The sequence below is a fragment of the Leptosomus discolor genome, chromosome 2, assembly GCF_034619465.1.
Source record: "Leptosomus discolor isolate bLepDis1 chromosome 2, bLepDis1.hap2, whole genome shotgun sequence".
In the NCBI taxonomy this organism is placed as follows: domain Eukaryota; kingdom Metazoa; phylum Chordata; class Aves; order Leptosomiformes; family Leptosomidae; genus Leptosomus; species Leptosomus discolor.
Window position 1 is genome coordinate 119,353,966 of NC_141392.1, and position 19,934 is coordinate 119,373,899.

At 37.8% G+C, this 19,934-nt stretch overlaps 1 protein-coding gene across 2 annotated transcripts in view; it reads right to left on the reverse strand.

The window, feature by feature from the left end:
* The window catches only part of ATAD2B (ATPase family AAA domain containing 2B), a 76,219-nt gene that overhangs the window by 21,405 nt on the left and 34,880 nt on the right, over positions 1-19,934 (reverse strand). For both annotated transcript variants that reach the window (XM_086460344.1, XM_086460343.1), the window contains exons 16-23: positions 17,577-17,888; positions 13,639-13,771; positions 11,519-11,705; positions 10,657-10,842; positions 9,903-10,038; positions 9,394-9,590; positions 6,711-6,870; positions 3,235-3,357 (exon numbers count right to left, since the gene is read on the reverse strand). In XM_086460344.1, the coding sequence (XP_086316470.1) occupies positions 3,235-3,357; positions 6,711-6,870; positions 9,394-9,590; positions 9,903-10,038; positions 10,657-10,842; positions 11,519-11,705; positions 13,639-13,771; positions 17,577-17,888 (1,434 nt within the window). The remainder of the gene's footprint in view (positions 1-3,234; positions 3,358-6,710; positions 6,871-9,393; positions 9,591-9,902; positions 10,039-10,656; positions 10,843-11,518; positions 11,706-13,638; positions 13,772-17,576; positions 17,889-19,934) is intronic.

Below are 19,934 nucleotides of genomic sequence, written 5' to 3' on the forward strand. Positions count from 1 at the left end.
TGCAGACAGAGACACTTGATAACATTTCCAGAGAATCTATTAGAAGCCTCATGCAGATCAGCTTTCCCGACTCCATCTAATTCTCATGTTGAATGTTGAAGCCTTTCCAAATGTAGCCAAGAAAATGCTGGCCAAGATCTAACCAAGTACAGGGCATGTTCTTTTTGTCAGAAGACAAATTTCCTTTCTGATGGCCACAGCCACCCACTCTGACTCAATTCACAACTGCAACACTACCTTGACCTCTTCTGAGGAGGTGTTAATACAAGTTTCATATTCAGTCCAAGAACTGTTAGTAGATTCTCATGATAAACGTGGACTTTTTTTTCCCCTCTGACCCACTGTTCGCATTATTGCCCTTCTTTCAGAAAAAATCTGTTGGCAAGCTAAGAATTTTAAGTCTGATAAGGCTTGAAGGTAGGATTCTTTATCAAGATGAGTCCAGAAATATATGCAGAGAAATGTGGACACTGAATGGTGTTATTTCTTTTTCCCCATCAGACTGTATACATGCCAGTCTGGCACTTTTAGAGGAAGATGAAAAGAGAAGCTTAGGGTACTCTGAGCTGAAAAAAGCACCTGCATCATACAGAGAAGCACACTCACTGTGTCTTGTCTCAACATTCATTTAAGGCCTTGCTTGGACATCTCTTGTTGATATTAAAAAGAAGTACTTAAGGGTTCAATTCCCCACCACTTTGCCCCATACGCTGGTCAGCCCACGAGGCTGGATGCCCGATTCAGCATGATTTCATCAGGTAGCTCCACTCAGGCTATACTCAGCTGGTATAAACAACCACCCCTGCATTTAAGTGACCTAAAAGCACCAAGCCTTTAGACAGCAAGCAGCATAGTTTACACTGCTTGCACAGTTTTCCTCAAGTATTTCCTCATTATTTCAAAATATACTCTTATTACGAAGCAGAGGGGAAGACGGAGGATCTAGGGATCACTTCTATACCTGATCATCTGGTCAACCCAAAGAAGAAGCCAGAAATCCCTTAATAACCAATCAAAGGAGAAAATGCAAGTATATGCCTTTGTCATCCCTTGTCCGAAATGCTCCAAAACAGGGTACATATCAAAGTCTAGACCAGCAGATGCACTGTGATTTTGCTATTCTGCTGTCTTGCTGAGCATTTTCTGTAGAGTAAAATGGGAGTAACAGCAAGGTTGATCAATGTTCACACTCCTTCCATCCATTAACAATGCCAGCGCCAAGACTACGTGCCTGAAGTGCCATCTTCTTGATGTTCTTTCTACACCACAATCTTTGACACAACTCATGTTCCAGGGATATGACAATCTCTTGAGCTTGTCTTACAGCATGAGGTCTTCAGACCTCAAGAGCTTCATATATTTTTCTTTATTCATAACCAGGTAATCTAATTCAGCTTCTTCCCTGCATTCCAAATCTGTCCTTGCTGATCCAGTAAGTGATCCCAGCCTTCCACACTCTGCAGCTGCACCTACTGAAGAGCTCATTTGTTCTGGAAACCACCACAATGTGGTCCAAAAGCAAGAGCATCTTTGAAACGTGACTTGCAGATATCTGTGACTCTGTAACAGTTTCCATGCCAACGTGCAGAATGCACTTTGAAACCTGTCCATTGTTGTATGTGAGCTGGTGCCACTCACAAACAACTGGTACTGCTAGTTACCTACCTGTATCTGAAGGTCCACTAACCAGCATCTGACACCAATAGTGTCCTCTTTTTCTGATTTAACAAGTTCGTTGCATGACACCATCAGCCTTAACTATGGCTTCTGAAAACCCATCTCTTTCAACAGGGTCTGCAGGTTTTGCCCCCAGAAATATGTATTACTTGGTCACTGCCACAAAAAGAAGGGCAGCATTCCGGTTAGCTCTTGGGAGACTTGCAAGGAGGGACTTACAAGCTATATAGTCACTCGCTGTAACCAAGAGCTCTTACAAGCAGTTACTTTAACCTCGGAAGCAATAACCTTTAACAATCGTGGGGACTCATAATGGATAATTAACTGAGCATAGCTCACAGTGTGACTCTAAGGCCAGAATTGTGAATATTCTTATACTTCTAATAGAAAAGTACAGAGGAGAAACGAAGGCATTATATTAGTCCTATTTTACAACCACGGTGAATTACAATTGCTTCTCTTATCCACAATTCAAAACACACATTGGAAGCTTGTACAGAATTAGACACAAAAATGCATGACTGAATGGGAAAATAAAAGGAACTGCATCCATTTAAACCTGAAGAAGAGAAAGCCTACAGATACTTGCATAGTTCAAAAAAAATTATTAATAACGGGTCTTCAATTTACTGATAGAAGTATTTCAAGAAGCAGCAGCAGTAAGTTAAGATCAGCCAAATTCAACCTAGAAATCTAATAATGCTGGTTTTTACCAAAGCAGGAGGCAAAGAAGGAGGCAACTTGCCAAGGCAAAGCTGGAATTACTGAAATCAGTAATCCCTAAATGAGCATGAAATTTTGTTCTAATGTTATAGTTCAGGGATTTTCAACCTTTTTCAATTTTCAGAACTTGAATAATTTTCCATGGAGGTACAGAATCTTTCACATAAACAGAGCCCTGTTCCCATACTGGGAATATGTTTAGGCTTTTGATTACCCTTTTCTAGTCACTTTAGAATCTGTCCACAGACTTGGAGGTCTATGGAATACAAGTTGAAAATAACTGCACTAATTTAAACAAAATTAAGTCAGTGATGTCCTCCAATGTAGGGGGCTATATTTCCCGATCCTAGACTATTAGAATGTCAACCTCATGCTCCCCTCAATGTGGATGTAATAGTTGCTCCTTAATCAGCATTACCACCAAAAGTATGCTTGAGCACAGGTCAGGGTGACCTGAAAATCCACTGTTTTAAACGCCATTCTCCCTAATCGTAACTGTTATTACACTGCAGTATTTTTAGAATTCATCTCTGGTTTCACCACACCTTCAGTTAATACAGCAAATCCAACATTTTTCTGTTCACCATGTTCTACAATACTTTTTGTTCCAACTGGCAATGCTTTCATCTTTTGTAAAGAAGGACGGTGCCTTATCGGACCAGCTCACATAGCTGGACAAAATAGACAAGTTCCAAGCTCAGTCATCCTTTAACACATACTGAGTCTGACATGCATTCTACATTTCATCTTAAATTTCAGATTTTATATGGACATTTGCAAATTCTGTTTTCTATCCCGTATACGTTGTGTTACGATAAACGAAGTTAAACATACCTCTTTTTCTTCTTGCTTCCTTGATTTCTTCACACATCTTATTAAATTCTGGATCCAGTTCAGCAGCAATGATAGCATGAGCAGTGTCCTTCAAAGTACAAGCTCTATGTCTAATTATTTTATCTAGAAAACAGGACAGCACACTTCTTAATTTTATCACAATTATGCAAATTCTTTACCATTTTACGTTGTTCTGTATTGTATATTACAACACTGATATAGACAGAAGTAACTGGGAAATACCACAAATGCATGAAAATGTACATGGATCATCACCATAGCATGCTCAAAAATCACAACCCAGCTATTTAAGAGATACAGGAGTTTTCAAAAGTACAAATTGTTACTTTAATCAACAGTGGCATTTATAAACAAATGCAAACATTAAATGATGAACACACCTAAATCAACTTGCAATCCTTAGAAACTTGCTAGAATCAGCAAGTGTGCCAGCTTCTACACAGTGTGCCAGCTTCTACACAGTATAATGCAGTATAGTACAGAGAGTCCCAAAAGTAACAGGAGACTTGTCCAGGAATTAATTTACCCACTGGGGTCTAGGAACATTCATACAATTACACTGCCTGCAAAATCATACTGGACGTCTCCTGAATCTGTAAGGTAGACCTGGCTTGCCTATATTTCTCCCAATTGGTTTTGTTTGTTTGTTTGTTCTTAAAAAAACCCTTAAATTATTGCTTAATTTTTATTGAGTAACTGCTAGAAAATTCAAAATTGTGCTAAAACAGGTTACTTTATTGCTTGTATTGAATAGCTATTTCTCATTTTAATCCGTTGAGAAAAACTGGCAAGAAACAAGCCTTGAGTTTGCTACATGTTCATCTCTATTTGGGGAAAAGGACAAAAAATATTGCCCACACTGGAAGCCTAAATGTGACTCATGAAAAAAACATTTTTTCAGAGAAGAACAGTTCCTACACCTTTGAAACACACAAAAGAAATTATTCCAATGATGCTGAATTTTGAGAAGTAATTGTAATTTAAGAAGCCCATATGTGGAGAAAATTGACATCTAGAGCGTTGCTTTTCAATGAAACCTACAACACTCATTGTTTGCTTTTAGCACAAACATATTTGATTTGTCAATTCATCCATACTGAATTACTTTTTCCAGCTGATGGAGGTACTTCAACAGCAAACATCAACACTAACGCTTACAACATATTATACAATTAGCAGATTTAATCTGTGTTAATAATCACTAAAGACAACAATTAAGAATATCAGTGAACATTTATTAAACAAGGTTTATAATTCTAGAAACAGCAAATTTTACAGCTGGAAAAACTGCTAAGTGAAAAAGAGTATCCAGCTCAAATAAGCTCTACATATGTTTTCTGGGGAAATCTACTGCCACTTAAATCAACTGGAAACTAGAAATATTTACCCACATTTATTTATGAAGCATTATGTTTTATGATCACAAAAAATACACTGCATTCTTTGCAGATGTAATTTTGCAATATTAGACCTCAAAAAGCTGGTCAGATAATAAAGTTTAAGATGCCCTTGCAAAACAAATAAAGAGGAAAAAAGGAGGAAAAAAAAAAATCAAGAGTATTTGATTGAACTACTACTTTCCTCATATCCTGTGATGGGCAAGACTTTCCCACAGACAGTGCTTCAAAGAGGCAACTATTATTAGGTCTAACACGCAATGGTTATGTTTCCAATACCGTTTAAGAACATTTCCTGACCAAACAGTGGAGAGAAAGGAAAAAAACAATCTTACTATATAACCTATCTGAAATTTTAAAGCAAAGTACCAGGGGCAGGGGAAAAAAAAAAACAAAACAAAACAAAAAAAACTAAAACAAAACAAACAAAAAAAACAAACACCAAAACAAAACAAAAACCCCACAAACCAAAGCAGCCAGCTTCAGGTATCTGCACTGCATATAAAACCAGCTCGTCTGGTACTGCTACTGCCTTTCCAGCTGAACGACAGGGCAGAAGCAGGTACAGTATAATTCTTCTGCAAATTCAAGCATGAAGCAAAGGCAAGCATATATGCCCAGCTCAAAGAACGTGAGCATTTACAGGTTAATCTTCAGTTAATGCACCTGAACGCATGTGATTCTTACTTGGAATAGACACGATGTGCTGTTTCAGCAGTGTATTCGTACAACAGCTCAAGAAACCTTGCACGCCAGGAGAGCAATACACATCATCAGTTGTTGACAATGCAGAGGACAGAACTATCTTTCATTACCTACTCAACGATGAGAAACTCCAATCCAAAACTTAACGTAGAAATAGCCAGATCCATTTTTCCCAGCTCAGTCCTGACAGCAAGGAAAATCAAAAAATACCCCTATTTTGGTTCCCTAAATATATTTCTTAAGACTCTTTCTCTTTGGACAAGCACAATGAAAACTTCTGCCACTAAATGCTCCCCAAGCTGTCTCTTCTATCTTATTTTCTGACACACTGAACCTGCAACTTGTGTTGTTTATGATCCAGAGCAGATCTGACCTGAAGTCTATAGTCCCATAAGACCTGCTCTAAAACTTCAGAAGACCTCTTCAGACTACATTTCTTAGAATTAAACAACCAAGCCCACAGATCCAAATTTGCAAATGCCTCAGAAAATCAAAAATTTGAGAAGCAAGAAAAATACAGAAAAACCGGCTTTAACCTGGTAAAATGATTTCACAAAACTCAATGAAAAACTTTTTAACAGCTTGGACGACATTTGCAGATGGACTCAGATTTCCAAGTATCACACACATAAAACACAAGTACATTAAAAGGGTGCTTTTTTGTTGTTGTTTTATTGATGACTCTTGAAGCTGCCAATTGAAAGGCTTTCTTTTGGCAATTTACACCCTAAGGCAGCCCTAGTGAAGAGCACACAAGATGTTCTTTCCTTAGTTCTTTCCTTAACCATGAATTTGAACTTTTACATGCATTTCAATCTACAAATTCCAATTTAATTGAAAGCATCCCATTGCACTTTGTCAAGAAAATACCTTCTAATCTCTCCTAATCAGCTGCAACTGACTTTCTTGCCTGACAATTTATCCTGTTTTACTTCTATCCCCAAATACATAGTTCTCAATGTCTGTGTGTGAATTTCATGCTCTAAGCCAACGTGGAAATAAAGGAGGCCACTGCCAGATTGCGTGCAGGATTCTCTACAGAGCTCTCCAAATTACATTGGGGTTTTGTTGCATATACAAAGTCTATTCACTGAAAAGGAGCTATCAAATTCGAAAAGGAACTACAAAGCCTAATTTATTAGAAAACAACTCGGAATGCTGTAGTACTTCTGCTCTTAAAATGTCCCCCAGTGCACCACATGCCTCAAAATACTAAAAGCGCAGACCCTTAGGACTTGCTTATCCTAATTATCACAGAGCATGCAGTTTATTTAAATGCCTGAATAGTAACCAAACACGAGATTAAATACCAGGCCTTCGGGTTGAGATACATCAACAGAAGTAGGTCCTTACCTCCAGGATCTTTGTCTGGATTGTACTCCAATGCATTGCTGCAAATCAGGTCAATATCTGTCAGGAAATCCTTGGCTGTTAAGTAGTTGTGTTTATCAATTTTGGTTATTACTGTTGATAGGTCCATTGGCTCTTTGATAACTTCAAGGTAATCTGAAACCTACAAACAAACAGTATACAGAAATGACACAGGACCATATACATTCCATTTGAACACTGCCAATTTTACATCTTTATATTCATTCCATATGCTTAGCTCTAATACATGAACTAAACATTTTGATTTCTAAACAAAGTTATGTTGAAAAAAAAAGTTTTATCAGACTAAATAAAACACAAGACTTCCAAAGCTACTTTTTCTTCAGTAGCTCATCAGATTCTCTTTCAAAATTAAATTATTGTATTTTTGAGGCAAATAATTTTAATGTAAATGGTTTTTTAATTTTATTTAGTCAGATTTTTTTTTTTTTTTAAATGATGATATAACACTGTGTTGGGTTAGAAAGGCAAAATCAATAAGCCTAACTCAAAACACTAGGAAAAACTAGGGAAGCTATATTTTGTTCACCTTGTAGGTAAAGTTCCCATTAAACTGAACAGTCAAATTATCAGCTTTTAAATACCTTCTATTGAATAGTTCCTTCAGTCACTTGTTCAACAAAAAAAGTCAGGTTTTATCGACTGAAGATGTCAGACTGACTGTTCAGAAGGGCAGTCTAAAGAGAAAGCCTTGTGTCAACAGTTCACAGCTTATTATGAGCTTAGCTCATAACTGGAGATTTAGCAATCACTAGGGTACACTAAAAAGTATTTAATGTAATTAATGATACCATAAGGGTCTCAAGCTTGATAGTCAAATGCATCAGCACCGCTGCTGTAACAAAGTTCACTAAGAAAAAAAAAAAAAATCTTTTCAAGGAAAAAACCCCTATACTCGAATGTTTCAACATGACTAAGATTACTATCAATTACAAGTACTGGCAACCTCAGAAACCATATCGCATTTTTTCTTTTGAAATTACCCATGTATGATGGTGGCTGCCAAAGTACTGAAAAGTTAAATACATATTCAGATCAAGTCATAAAGGCTCCATAAGATTTGTTTTTAATAAAGTATCTGCAGGCATTCGTACAAAAATATATTACAACATAAACTAACATTAATGCATTACTTCACGGGACAGCAGCCTATCAACTAATTCCTTAAATACACGTATTGAAATTTATGATGAAAACTTAAAATTGCAAAAATTCTCTTTTTGCCTCCCTCTACGGAAACATGATGATAACTGGTTCAGTGATTGGAAAGCCAAGCCACAGGCTTCTTTTTCTTGTTAGCCATCATCAGAAAGAATCTTCATTGCAAACTGTAAACATTGCTGCTGAATTAGTCAGGAAAATCTTTGACTTATCACATAGCAGCATTCTCTGCAACGCAAGTAGGAGTGGAACAAACTTAACACGTTTTCCAAGAAAGTCAAGCAGACAGGCTGTTATAGAAAAGGAAAGGGTAGTCTGGTGCTCAAATGCACCAGGTGGGATGAAAAGGATCACATTTAATTTCTAGTGCTGTGATACATTAGCAGGGTTTTTGGCAAGTCTTTAAATAATTTTGATCCTCTCCATGTACAAAACAAGGACGGTAATCCGTTCTTTCCTTACATGCCCTTACTTACATAAGTTTAGACCACAAGTTCTTTGGGGAAAGCAACCGCGTTACAAGAATGAAGAGTTTCCAAGTTTCCTACAATAATGGAGCTCCCAAGCAGTTTCATAATATAATCCAAAGTTACTGTTCAGACCGTGCTCACAGTGTAAGTTGCCACATTAAAGAGCTCTTGCCAGTCTTTCAAAAACAGTCAGCTACCGACCACTATGGAAAGCTCAAATTAAGAGGACTGCATGGGCCCATAAAAGATGCCTGAATTTACACTGCAAATCTGCTTTTTACAATGCTGTACTCTCAATGTCCCATATTCATCTCTTAATGTCTTCCAAAAGAGACGCTTCTCTTCAGGAGCAATTAAGCATTTGGTTTTTTTAATTAGCAAACTTGCAAAGCTTGCAGTGGGCCAGCATCGGATCTCAAAGTCAGGCTGAACACAACCGTATTCATACGGCAGCACCTGAAAATAGATTTGCAGATCAAACTGTCTCATCAGTTAGGTGTGCATGCTCCATAATCGACCAGTTAATGCCTTATAATGTGCTACCATCTGTGATTAATGGCATCCACAAGCACTACTGCTGAAATTATTCAACAATACTATTAATGCTGAATACATTACAGAACACAGATCACTTTCCCAATATTATCAAGCCTATGATTACAATGTTGTAAAAGCTTTTATTAAAGAATTATATTTATGGTTTGAAATATTTCAGGAGCACTGGTAGGGATAGGAGTGATGGCATTTTTAAATGCTGATTTCAGTTATAAAATTGACAGGAATGCACAAGGTTTTTCAATAGGTCACTAGTAGCCAAAGAACACGCTCCAACTCCTTGCATCACAGATGATGAGGCTGTGACTACCTCAAAAGCTAAAAATCAGCATTTTACATTGGAAAGATCACGGATCAAACACCTATTTTTCTTATTAACTTATCCATTTCCTTTTTTAAATTTATATTCTTTTTCTAATTGTTTCAACTTCATTGTTTGCACATTACTGAAACAAGACCTCTTCAATATCCACCGGTTTGCTGAAGATGTTAAAGCGTTTGTCTGTGGCCAGCCTCTTGGTAACATCCCTGAGAAACAACCGCAGCTCTCTCAATGTGTTCTCTTCCTGGTCCTCCATTCGCTGTTTTTCTGCTTCTGATAGCTCACGGGCAGGACATGGTAGTGCAAGAGGAAGAACTTCCAGAGCACGAAGAGCTAGGGAAAAAACCAAGAAGTCAGACAACAGAAACAGTAACAACACAGTGGCCCTTGAGATGATGCCACTCCAAATTTCATTATATCTTTAATCTGCTTCATCGATCTAACTATCACCGCATCCTTAACCCCGCAGCTCCCCATTTTCCAAAACTGATAACTAATGCACGAAATTCATTCTGGGCACTGATTAACACTATCAAATGTTAATTACACTAAGTGTCATTTACCCACACTTTTTGAAAAAGGAAAATATCACAAAATACAACATTCAGATCATATTATTATTGGTTTTACTGTAACTTAGTTTACCAGCCTGTTTCCTTCTTGGTGGGGGCATTGCTGCCTCATCAAGAATTAACCCTTTGAAAAATCGCAATCTGTCTTCTTCACTTGGTCTCTGAATATAAAAAACCTCTTCATACTGGATTCTGAAAATACATTTCACCTAAAAAAAAAAAAAAAAAAAAAGAGCCATATGAAAACTGAGCCCCCCCTCAAAAATACATGAGTAATGACCATATTAAAACACGAGTCACAAACTTTTCAAAATCAGCCACAGGCAAGAGGACAGTAAGCTCTACCCAAAGCTGTGTACACAACCTAGAGAAAACAAATACTTCTAATTCTCACTGAATTTTCTCTAGCACCTAAACTTGCAGTATCCCAAGGTCGTAACTACGGCCACCTCTGAAGTGAAAGGAAGAGCAGAAAAAAAAAAAAAATCAAAGAAAATGTTGGGGAAAAAAACAGGAACTCCCCTCCCCCATCCTTAGCCTCAGAAGATGTAAAGCTAAGGTCAGGCCTTGAGACTAAACCTGCATTTTATTATACTGGAGTAATTTGTCAAAATGAACAGCAAAACAGCATGGAGATTATGAAAATCAGTAACATGGACATACATCCCTCATGAAGGAAAATTACAAACATTTAATATCACATTTTCAGTTTGACATATTTCGAATTAAGTTAGAAAACCATGGCAAAACAGAAAGCTTTTACATGATCAGAATGTTCTGAAGCTCACATACCTCCCTAGCAACACCTCCTTCCACAATAAACTTACCTCTTCAGGCAATTCACTATACATGGACTCAGAGGTAGACAGGAGAAATATAGGGGAGAAAGATGGTATATCTTGCAGCAAAGTTAGAAAAGTAGCTCTCACAGTTTCACTGACAGCTTCCCACCAATCACCAATATGAGGCATGTAAACAATACTTGGTACTGTTCTTCGAGCTTCACGAAAGATCTAATTAAAAAAGAAACAGTGGCATTTAAACTAAGAAACTGATTGTTATTATCACTTGTAATAAAATTCTTGTGGACTCCGAAATGACTCATGTTTGTGGTATTCTGTATACAAATGTTCCAGTAAAATAAAATTATCTAATGCTAAAGGCTTTCTAACAAGTGTTTGTGACTGCTAGCTGTGTATCATTCAACTATTTTACATCAATGTGCTAGGGAGACTACAAAACAACCACTTGTCTTATATGTTTGAAAAACTTGCTAAGACTGAACAACCAAGATGAAAATTAAACTGGTTTGCAATCCATGCAAAATCCACTGCAAACTGTTTTGAAACCTAAAATACTTAAAACTAATTATACGAACCTAGAACCACAGCACACCAACTCACGCACAAGCTGATAAAATGAAAATCAGGAACCAAATATCTAGATTAAGCTAACTTGACATTAGCGATGTGACTGAGGAGGCAAGTTAAAAATGTAATTACTCTCACTAGCCAGCAGAGAGATCTCAGTCACTCTCCAGAGACCCCTTTCTTTTAAACGCTAAACCAGAAGGTGCCTATGAAAACCTGGCTTTTAAGTTACATTGCAGTTAGCTGCCTTTATATTGCTGCAACTAACCTGTTCCAGAATTACCTAATTTACTCATTACAAGAGAATCTGAAATGTCACCTGTGCACATGATTCTTCAGGCGTTTTGGCACTGACTGAATAAAGTGCTGGCAGATCTAGCCTGTGTACAGAGAATTTTTCAAGAGTGTGCAATAGTGCTGGAGCAAGGTGCGAAGTCTGACCCGAACCTCTCTCTCCAGATAGCAGTAATCTTGGTCTGTAAGAGGTTGGCTGGTGATAAGCTGACCTGCAACAGAGGAACAGTTATAAAATACAATTAACATGCCGCTGTTATCAAAGGATGGACACATAATAAGATATTTTAGAATCCAAAAGACTTTCAGTAATGGGTAAGTTTCCTACAATAAAAAAAAAAGATTCAACTAACTCTACTATACATTAACACTACTCCAAGTCTTAGTAACTCAAGCTTTGTCTATTCTTTGATTTCACAACAATTTAATTCAAACTCATCTATGCGAAGCTACGCACATACTAAAATCATGAAAATTTTTATTATAACCAGTTTATTTAACAGCAATTCCTTGATCATACAAAAAGACTTAATGGACTTCCACTGAATATACCAATCTAATCATGTCTAGGTTCAGTCCTAACTACTACAGCATCTCTTCAGTAGCCTCAGGAATCCCAGGTTAATCCATTCATCTCTTAAGTGCCAACCAAGATTTCCAAAAACCACCTAACATTTAAACACTTTGTTTATTTAAGAAACAGGACCTGAAGGACAGCTGAATAACATCACTACTCATCTTCTATTCTAGCATAATCATACACTTCTATTCAGTAGATTTCCAGGCAGAAGAAAGATTTTAAAGGAAAAACTGCAAAGGTAAACTTATTGTTTGGTTTTGCTGTTGAGAGCAATCCTAAGGAATCCATACAAGGATGGGGGGGTGTGTGTGTGTTTGTTTTGGGGGTTTTCGCCCTGTTTCAGGGAAGAGTGAGACACGAAGAGAGAAGCATTAGGTTTTTCCATCAAAAGTCTTTCCAATTTATAGAAAATTGACTATGAAACAAGAAAGCTTTTAATTAACTTGCATTTTCTCTCATTAAGGCATTTTTAGCTGCACATCAGTCAGCTCGGGCAGTGAAACAAGACTGCCTGCTTTTATTTCAGGTTAAATCTTTTGTAACAGCTATGAACATTGTTGACCTTTGGCTTTTCAGTTCTGGCAGTGGTGGTTACACACAGAGATAGCAACGAAAAATGCTCAGGAAGATAGCTTAAAGGAGGCTTACCTACTTCACAAAAATAAACGTACCCTTCAAGATGGCTTCATTTAGACACACAGGCACACAAATCTACATCGTTGTTTTGGTTTTGGGTTTCCCTCATCCCGATCTCACAACAAAACCTTAAGTTTGGCATTAAAAGACTTGACTATGTACCTCAAACTATTTGAACTTAAATCCGTATTTTTAAGCTTAGATTTCCATAAATGCTGCTCTGGCATTACTCTTTAGCAAAAAAACTTTAGTAGTTTTCCACAAGATGGCTCTCCTAACCAGTACTACTACTGAACAGTTTTCCTAACCTCATTTTCTTTATCTAGCAAACTCCCTCCAGAACCCGTCACATAAAGTAGTCCAAAACTATTCTCAATACAAAGCAAAGAGATGTTAGTTTATTATTAATTACTGTAGCCAGTCCAATTTATATAGGAAAGAATCATCCAAATTTCACACACACTTTTCCCATTTTCCCTAAACTTTCCATGAAAAACAATGAAAAAAAGATGTTAGAAATGCTGAATGCATGAATTTTAGAATGCATCCAAACAGCTGCATACGCTGGAGCTCAACAATACTTTACACTGAGAAAAAGCAAACAGTCCCTCCAAAATATTCCTACATACCTTTCTTCCCAGTTCTTAACCTTTCCAATCAGAACAGCTTGTTACAATTAAGAATTGCTGTTAACATCCTTATTTCTATGCTACATGTGTCTGTTGCAAAATATTTCTGACTACTGTTTCTAGGATGTGGCCTTTCCTAAGACCATTCACATATCTGAAGCTCTTGTCCACACACTTACGTGTTTCTGTCACAGAACACCATTGCCACCACAAAGCAAAAGATCATCTTTGTCACCTCTCCTGATGTAAGAATTTCATGGTTTTATCTGTCTGGTTATACACATTTAGAGAAACACTCACGTTGTAAAATGAAGGTAGGGTTTATGTATAGCAGCTGATGACTGTTTCTTTGGTGATCCCGAGTGACAGCTCGTCTCAAAAATTGATGAAGCATTCTCATCTTCACTATCATCTAATATTAGACTTGGTACATCTGTTCCAAGAAATACATTAATTAAAACCTTATCGCTTCTAAGTACAACAAACTAGAAAAGACATTATAATTTTCTTCATGGAAATTATAGCACATTTTCAAATGTAGGAAAAAAATCAGTTAAAACTGTCTAAATATCAGAACACAGAATAATTACTTATTATTTCAAAAACCAAAACAAATTAAATATTGTAGAAGTCTAATATAATTACAATTTACTTTTTTAAACCATCAAGCAGAACAACTTCACAAATACAACAAACGTTTAACTTGTTATGAAACGCTTCCTTTGATTTTATGTCACAGCTAGAGGTTTTTCAAGGACAAAGGTATAAAATCTGTAATTACTCAGACTATATAGAATTTTGTACTTATTTATTTGCCCTAAAGTGCCTAAATTTTTACAGGTACACTTCTTCCAAAATTATTCTCAGCACGACTACCTAGACAAACTATGTTTATGAAGAATTGTTTTCCACCCTCTGATAATCTGCCAAAGAACATCAAATGACTTTTCATCAAAATCAGTTCAATTCATTCCATGTTCATATACTACACTTTAACCTATTTTAATTCCTTTGCTAATATAGTAGCATAATGAACTGAAGTACTTTATACATAAACCTTCGGAAACAAAACACCTAAGAGACCGATGACATTCAAAAGAGAGACTGCAGGGACAAACAACTGCAAAAAATATAAATACAGCACTAAAGCAAAACAACCAGTTGACAGTTGAAAATCACGTACAGCTAAATTAGCTACCAGAGCTGCAACAGGATTAAGAGCAGACTGCTGCGATTTGATAATGGGGAAAAAACTGCTGCAAGATCTCTATTTGCCCCAGGAAAGGAGTTTAGTTCATGTTACCCTAAGCAAGACACTCCTTCTCATTCCCATAGAGAAATCAGTCCACACAGATGGGATGAAAATGGTCACAGCCGTGCAGCTGTACAGTAAGAGCGGCGCAGAGGCCAGGTCTCCTGAGGAACAGAACGCTCTGCCATGGATGGGCAGCATTTTTCAGAGCAGCCCAGTCACCGCAGCACACTGCTGTTCAGAGCAACCACCGGGCAGCCTAACAGTAGCTCAAGCTGGCCACAGCCACTTAGAAAAATGGACTGCTGTGAAATGAAAGTGGAGATCAAAGCGTTATTCTCAAAGATAGGACCCACTGCATGATTTGCCTGATTCCCATGAAGACTTAGCACAAGTCCTGCTACACTGATCAAACCACCACCACGAGACAAAGGAATCAACTTCAAGGCAGTGATAAGCGTTACATGAAGACACCATCTGAGGTCTGTGCATTTAGAGATACAGTCTCTGGAAAAATTATTAAGAGACAACAAAGGTTCCCTTAGTTGGCTGTATGATGTAAGGAACTGGATACAGCATAGGCTGGGCCGGAATAATATTGTGCTGGTGTGGGACGGGGACGTGCCACATTCCTTGGCAAGGCATGATGCAGTTACACACCTGACAGTCACTCCTCAGGGGGAAAAGATAAAAAAGGCTTGCAGGCACCAACCAGTGGCCAAAAGTTAGTCCATAGCAAGAAAAAGCAGATCAGAAGCTGCCGGACATTTAGCTCTGGGCAAGGATAGAGGCCTTCAAATCAGCTGGACATAGGCCTCCTAACTCTTGCCTCGCTGCAGTCCCTAACAGGCAGAGGTTTTGCTATACCAAATGTAGACCATAGGGTGAGTCCTATGCTCATGCACTGGACACAGCTTTCACTTCCTAAAACACATAATTGTCAAAAAAAGGCAGCCCATCTTTTCATCCCAAGCATCAAGCCTCTGCAACATCCTTTGCTTGCTTGCCTGACTCACTGAATTACAAGAAACAGGAATCACTAGTGAACTGCAAAGGCATGTAGCAATCTAGATTTGCAGACTGCAAGCACACCAGTAAGCATCGGCTACATATCTGGCTCTTAAATCAGGAAAAACTGAAGCCCTAGCATGTCATCTACATTTAAAATCATTGTATGTGAAACTGGATTTTGCTGTTCTTAACGCAGACTAACCTTATTATTCAATGTTTTCTCGGGTTTAAGAGGGTAAGAAGAAAAACTAAGGTACAGAGGAAATGTTAAAAGAAACCTTAGTTCATCTTTCTTCAAAATCAATTATCTACAAACATTTAAAAGTAGCCATAGCAGCAGAATTATCTAGTAAAACTATTATTTAAATCAATGAATGCTTCCAAACTCACTTTGTTAGCAATAATGAGCAGTCATAAATACAAACATAACATACGTAACCAAAGAAAATATCCTGAACTAGAACTTCACAAAGACAGGGACACCTAATTCAACTCTTCAACAATAATGACAATCTCTAAATTGGGCATTACCAACAGTTTACCAGTATACAGAGAGACTTAAGCATCTTAAACAACTTTGGTTATGAGAGTCTAATACAATCGAGGGAGCCTAATATGACCTAACTGCAGCTGCAAGCCAGCTCACTTCCCATACCCACCACCACACGCTCCCAGGCCGCATCTCATGCCAACTCCAACACTTGTTAAAACCTCCAGCTATCCCACAGTCAGCAGAAAACTAACCCGACAAAAATACATCATTCTTGGATGAGTTTTCTGGCTAAAATGGTTTAACAAAGGGCCTGACGTACTTGAGTAAGTGGAAGGGATAAAGCAAAAATGCACAGCTGGGCTGGAGAAACTGCAGCAGCCAGCACAAGGATCAGCTTAAGCTGCCTGGGCTGCAGTCTGAAAGTGTGCTCTGGAATAGGAATGAAAAGAAATTCATGGCTGTCACAGATCTGCTTTATGACTGGGCTATTTCCAAGTTCATCACACACAACCACAAGAACTGTTTACATAGTTGGGGGGGGGGGGGGGTCAGGGTGATCCCAGATAAGAACAGTATGTCAGAACAAGTAGGTATCAAAACCAAGGCATCTTGTTCAACCTTTAACTTCCAAGAAATGACCAGAGTAACTATTGAAGTACGGCTCAGAGAAGAGCTGGGTAAAAAACCCCAGAACCTATTGACTCACTGCCAGCCAAAACAGTCGGTTGCGTTCCTTCTTCCTCCCTGCTTCCTCAATGCGCTCCCACTGCTCCCACTGCAGCAGCGTTCTGGCACTCATCTGACCCCTTAGTGAGTTGATTTTACTCACTAATTTGGCAAAAAGCTAACTTGACAAAACAGCAAATAGTTCTCCACTTGCTAAGCCAGTAGAATCAACTCGGAGGATCAGGAGTGCATCAGGCCAGTTCAATGGGAGGGAAACCTCAGGACTTTCTCCTTAACCAGTAGATGACCATTACACAGGCTCAGGTATCTCGGCTAACCCAGTCTCGCCAGCTGTGCTGCAACCTCCCCATAGCACTCCTTAGCAGCCTGCTTCTGCACCATCAACAAGCAAAGGACTGGGGACAGCTAAGTGACTTTCAGGACAGGACCACCAATTCAGGTCCAAACACACTGAGTGAGCAACACTATCTCACTATTTTCTTCCATTCTGCCATCTGATTATGCCCCATTATTTCTCACATTTAAATTGTAAATGACTTGGGCGTTCTCCTTTTTTTCAGGTGGCACTCACACTACTGGATCTTCACCTATATAGGTCAGTTTATTCAATTCCACAGCAACCTGGAATCAGCAAAAATAATTACACAACACCCAAGCAAACTGTACTAACAGTGTACTAACAACACTGAACCAAATACACATCAGGTTTAAGGCTAGCAACACAAGAAAGCCAGCTGAAATATCTCCAAATTCAAACAGCATTTGCAAAAAAAAAAAAAAACCCAAACCACATACCTTCACTTTTGTCACCCTGGCTAAATTCAGCATGAGGAAATACTTTGTGTAAAACCTCAAGAAGCTTAGTGAAGGTACGTTCCAACAGTGGTCTGATCACAGGAGATAATGCATGTCCTGAAGATGTCACGGCACGTTGGGAAGCAGGCACAATATTCTGCATTGCATGATAAAAATCCTGTGCACTGAGAACTACTGAAGAAACATCAAGCTGTAGTTTCTGACTGCTCACATAAATCTGGGGATAGCGTCGTCTCAGGGCAATCAAGGCAGCCTCAGTGCAAAGTGCTTTTATGTCAGCTCCACAGTACCCTAGTGCACACAAAAACAAGAATGTCTTCCATGAAATAGCATTGCTGTGCTCCATATATTTCAAATGTGCCTAAAGCTAAAACGAATCAGTAAGACTTAATTGTCAAGGTCCACAAAGCATCTGCCAAAAGGTTATCAGGTCATAATCCAGTGACAGTGTTGTGTATCAAGAAATTATGTACAGGTATATTGAAATACAGTGAGAAAAGAATTCCACATTGAGGTTAAAATGACCTACGTTTTCACTATATAGTATGATATACAGCATATTTTCAGCCCAGGGTTATACGCCCATCATCACTCTTTCTTTTTCCTTAATATTGTCTAAAGTATGTGTTCTGTTTTACAGTCTAGCCCCTCTCCTCCTTTTTTACTTTAATATCTCTACATGAATATATTTTTAATAGCAAAGTAATTTTGTTATACTGGATGAACATCACCGACTAAACTTTTACAGACTGAGAAAATGAGCAGTATAAAGAAAAATGTTTCATGAGTAGAATATGGAAGAGATGAAATCTCGTTAAAAAAGCATACTGTGGACTCTTGGAAAAATGTGAACTTTTACTATGAAGAAAAATGTTTCAGACTTTTTAGAATTTCATAATTTTACTAATATAATCATAAGAGTAGAAAAACTATTAAAAACCATTAGAATTTTAATTTAGCCTAGCTTCGTAAGTATCTACAGGTAACTACCTATAATTGCTTAATCATCATTACTGGAAAACACAGATCCGATAATTATGAAATACTGAGAGACTTAATACCTCTGTGTCTTTTTTTTTTTTGCAGTACTAATGGTTTGGAGTTCTTCCCCAGAGCTAGAAATTAGATTTTAAATTTTTCCATCTCTCTCAGCAAGAGACATTAATATGCCACTGTATTTTGTAGCAATGTAACTCCATCTTTCAGAAAACGTAAAACGTTCTTCCAGTGGGAAAACTCTTCTAAAGAGAATATAATCGCTATAGGAAAACGTTTTGCACTGAGGTATTGTCACATACAAGTTCATGGATTTGCAACAAAGTGTTTATAGAAGCTAATTAATCAATTCTTTAGTTAAATTAATCACTATCAACTTTTTTTAACCAATCAACTTTTTTTCCTCCTCCCTGCCAGGTCTTACACCATCTGCACTTTTTCTACTCTACATTTTTATTGGTCTCTTGGCAGCACCAAGTCCCAAAACTGAAGCCTGCCTTATTTCTCTCTATCCTCTAATGTTCTTTCAGTGCTGCTGGCACGCATATTTTTACGAGATCCATACAGCAACAAGGAACAAAGCTGATTCCATAAACAGTGTTGAAAAACAAAAAAGGAAGCAATTAATATGGAAGAGAGACAGTTTTCCATCCCCATCTATCAGACATACAAATTTGGGGGATAATAATGTAAGATACCAACTTTTCAGTTATAACGATGACTTAAATTGGCTGAGACTTGAAATTCCACCTGAGTTTCTTATATATTCATGAAAGTAATTTTTAAAAAGCAAAAAACCACCCAGATGGAAGATCATCACCAATATCACACTCCTTCTGCAACTTTTAAACTAAGCTTTCCCATTTTATAAAAAGGTTAGTAGCTACAATTCTGTAAACTTGATGAGCACACTGTGACTGTTATCGAAAACGTACGTAGCAATCCACATTCACAAGTTACCTTAAAATAAATACGTGACATTTGAAATATGTTCAAATACATCCATTATATTAATCAGTAGGCAACTAGTTGTTTTCAGCACTAAGGTTACTTATTTTTTCTTAACTAGCCTCCATCATGAAACCAAAACCGTGCAGGCACACTCCATCAGTCATGTGAACCCATCAGACACTAGCTACAGGTGCATCAGAGAAACGAAAACCGAGGTTTTTCCTCTAAACTCTGCTTTGTTCTTTCAGTATCAGATATCACGTTCCCATTTAAATTGATCCAATGCTTATCTAACAAGCATATTGGATTAAACAAAATATTTGGGGGGGCACTAAACCAAAGCTTACATCAAAGATGTGCTAGAGATATACAGCACATCAAATGCCTGTC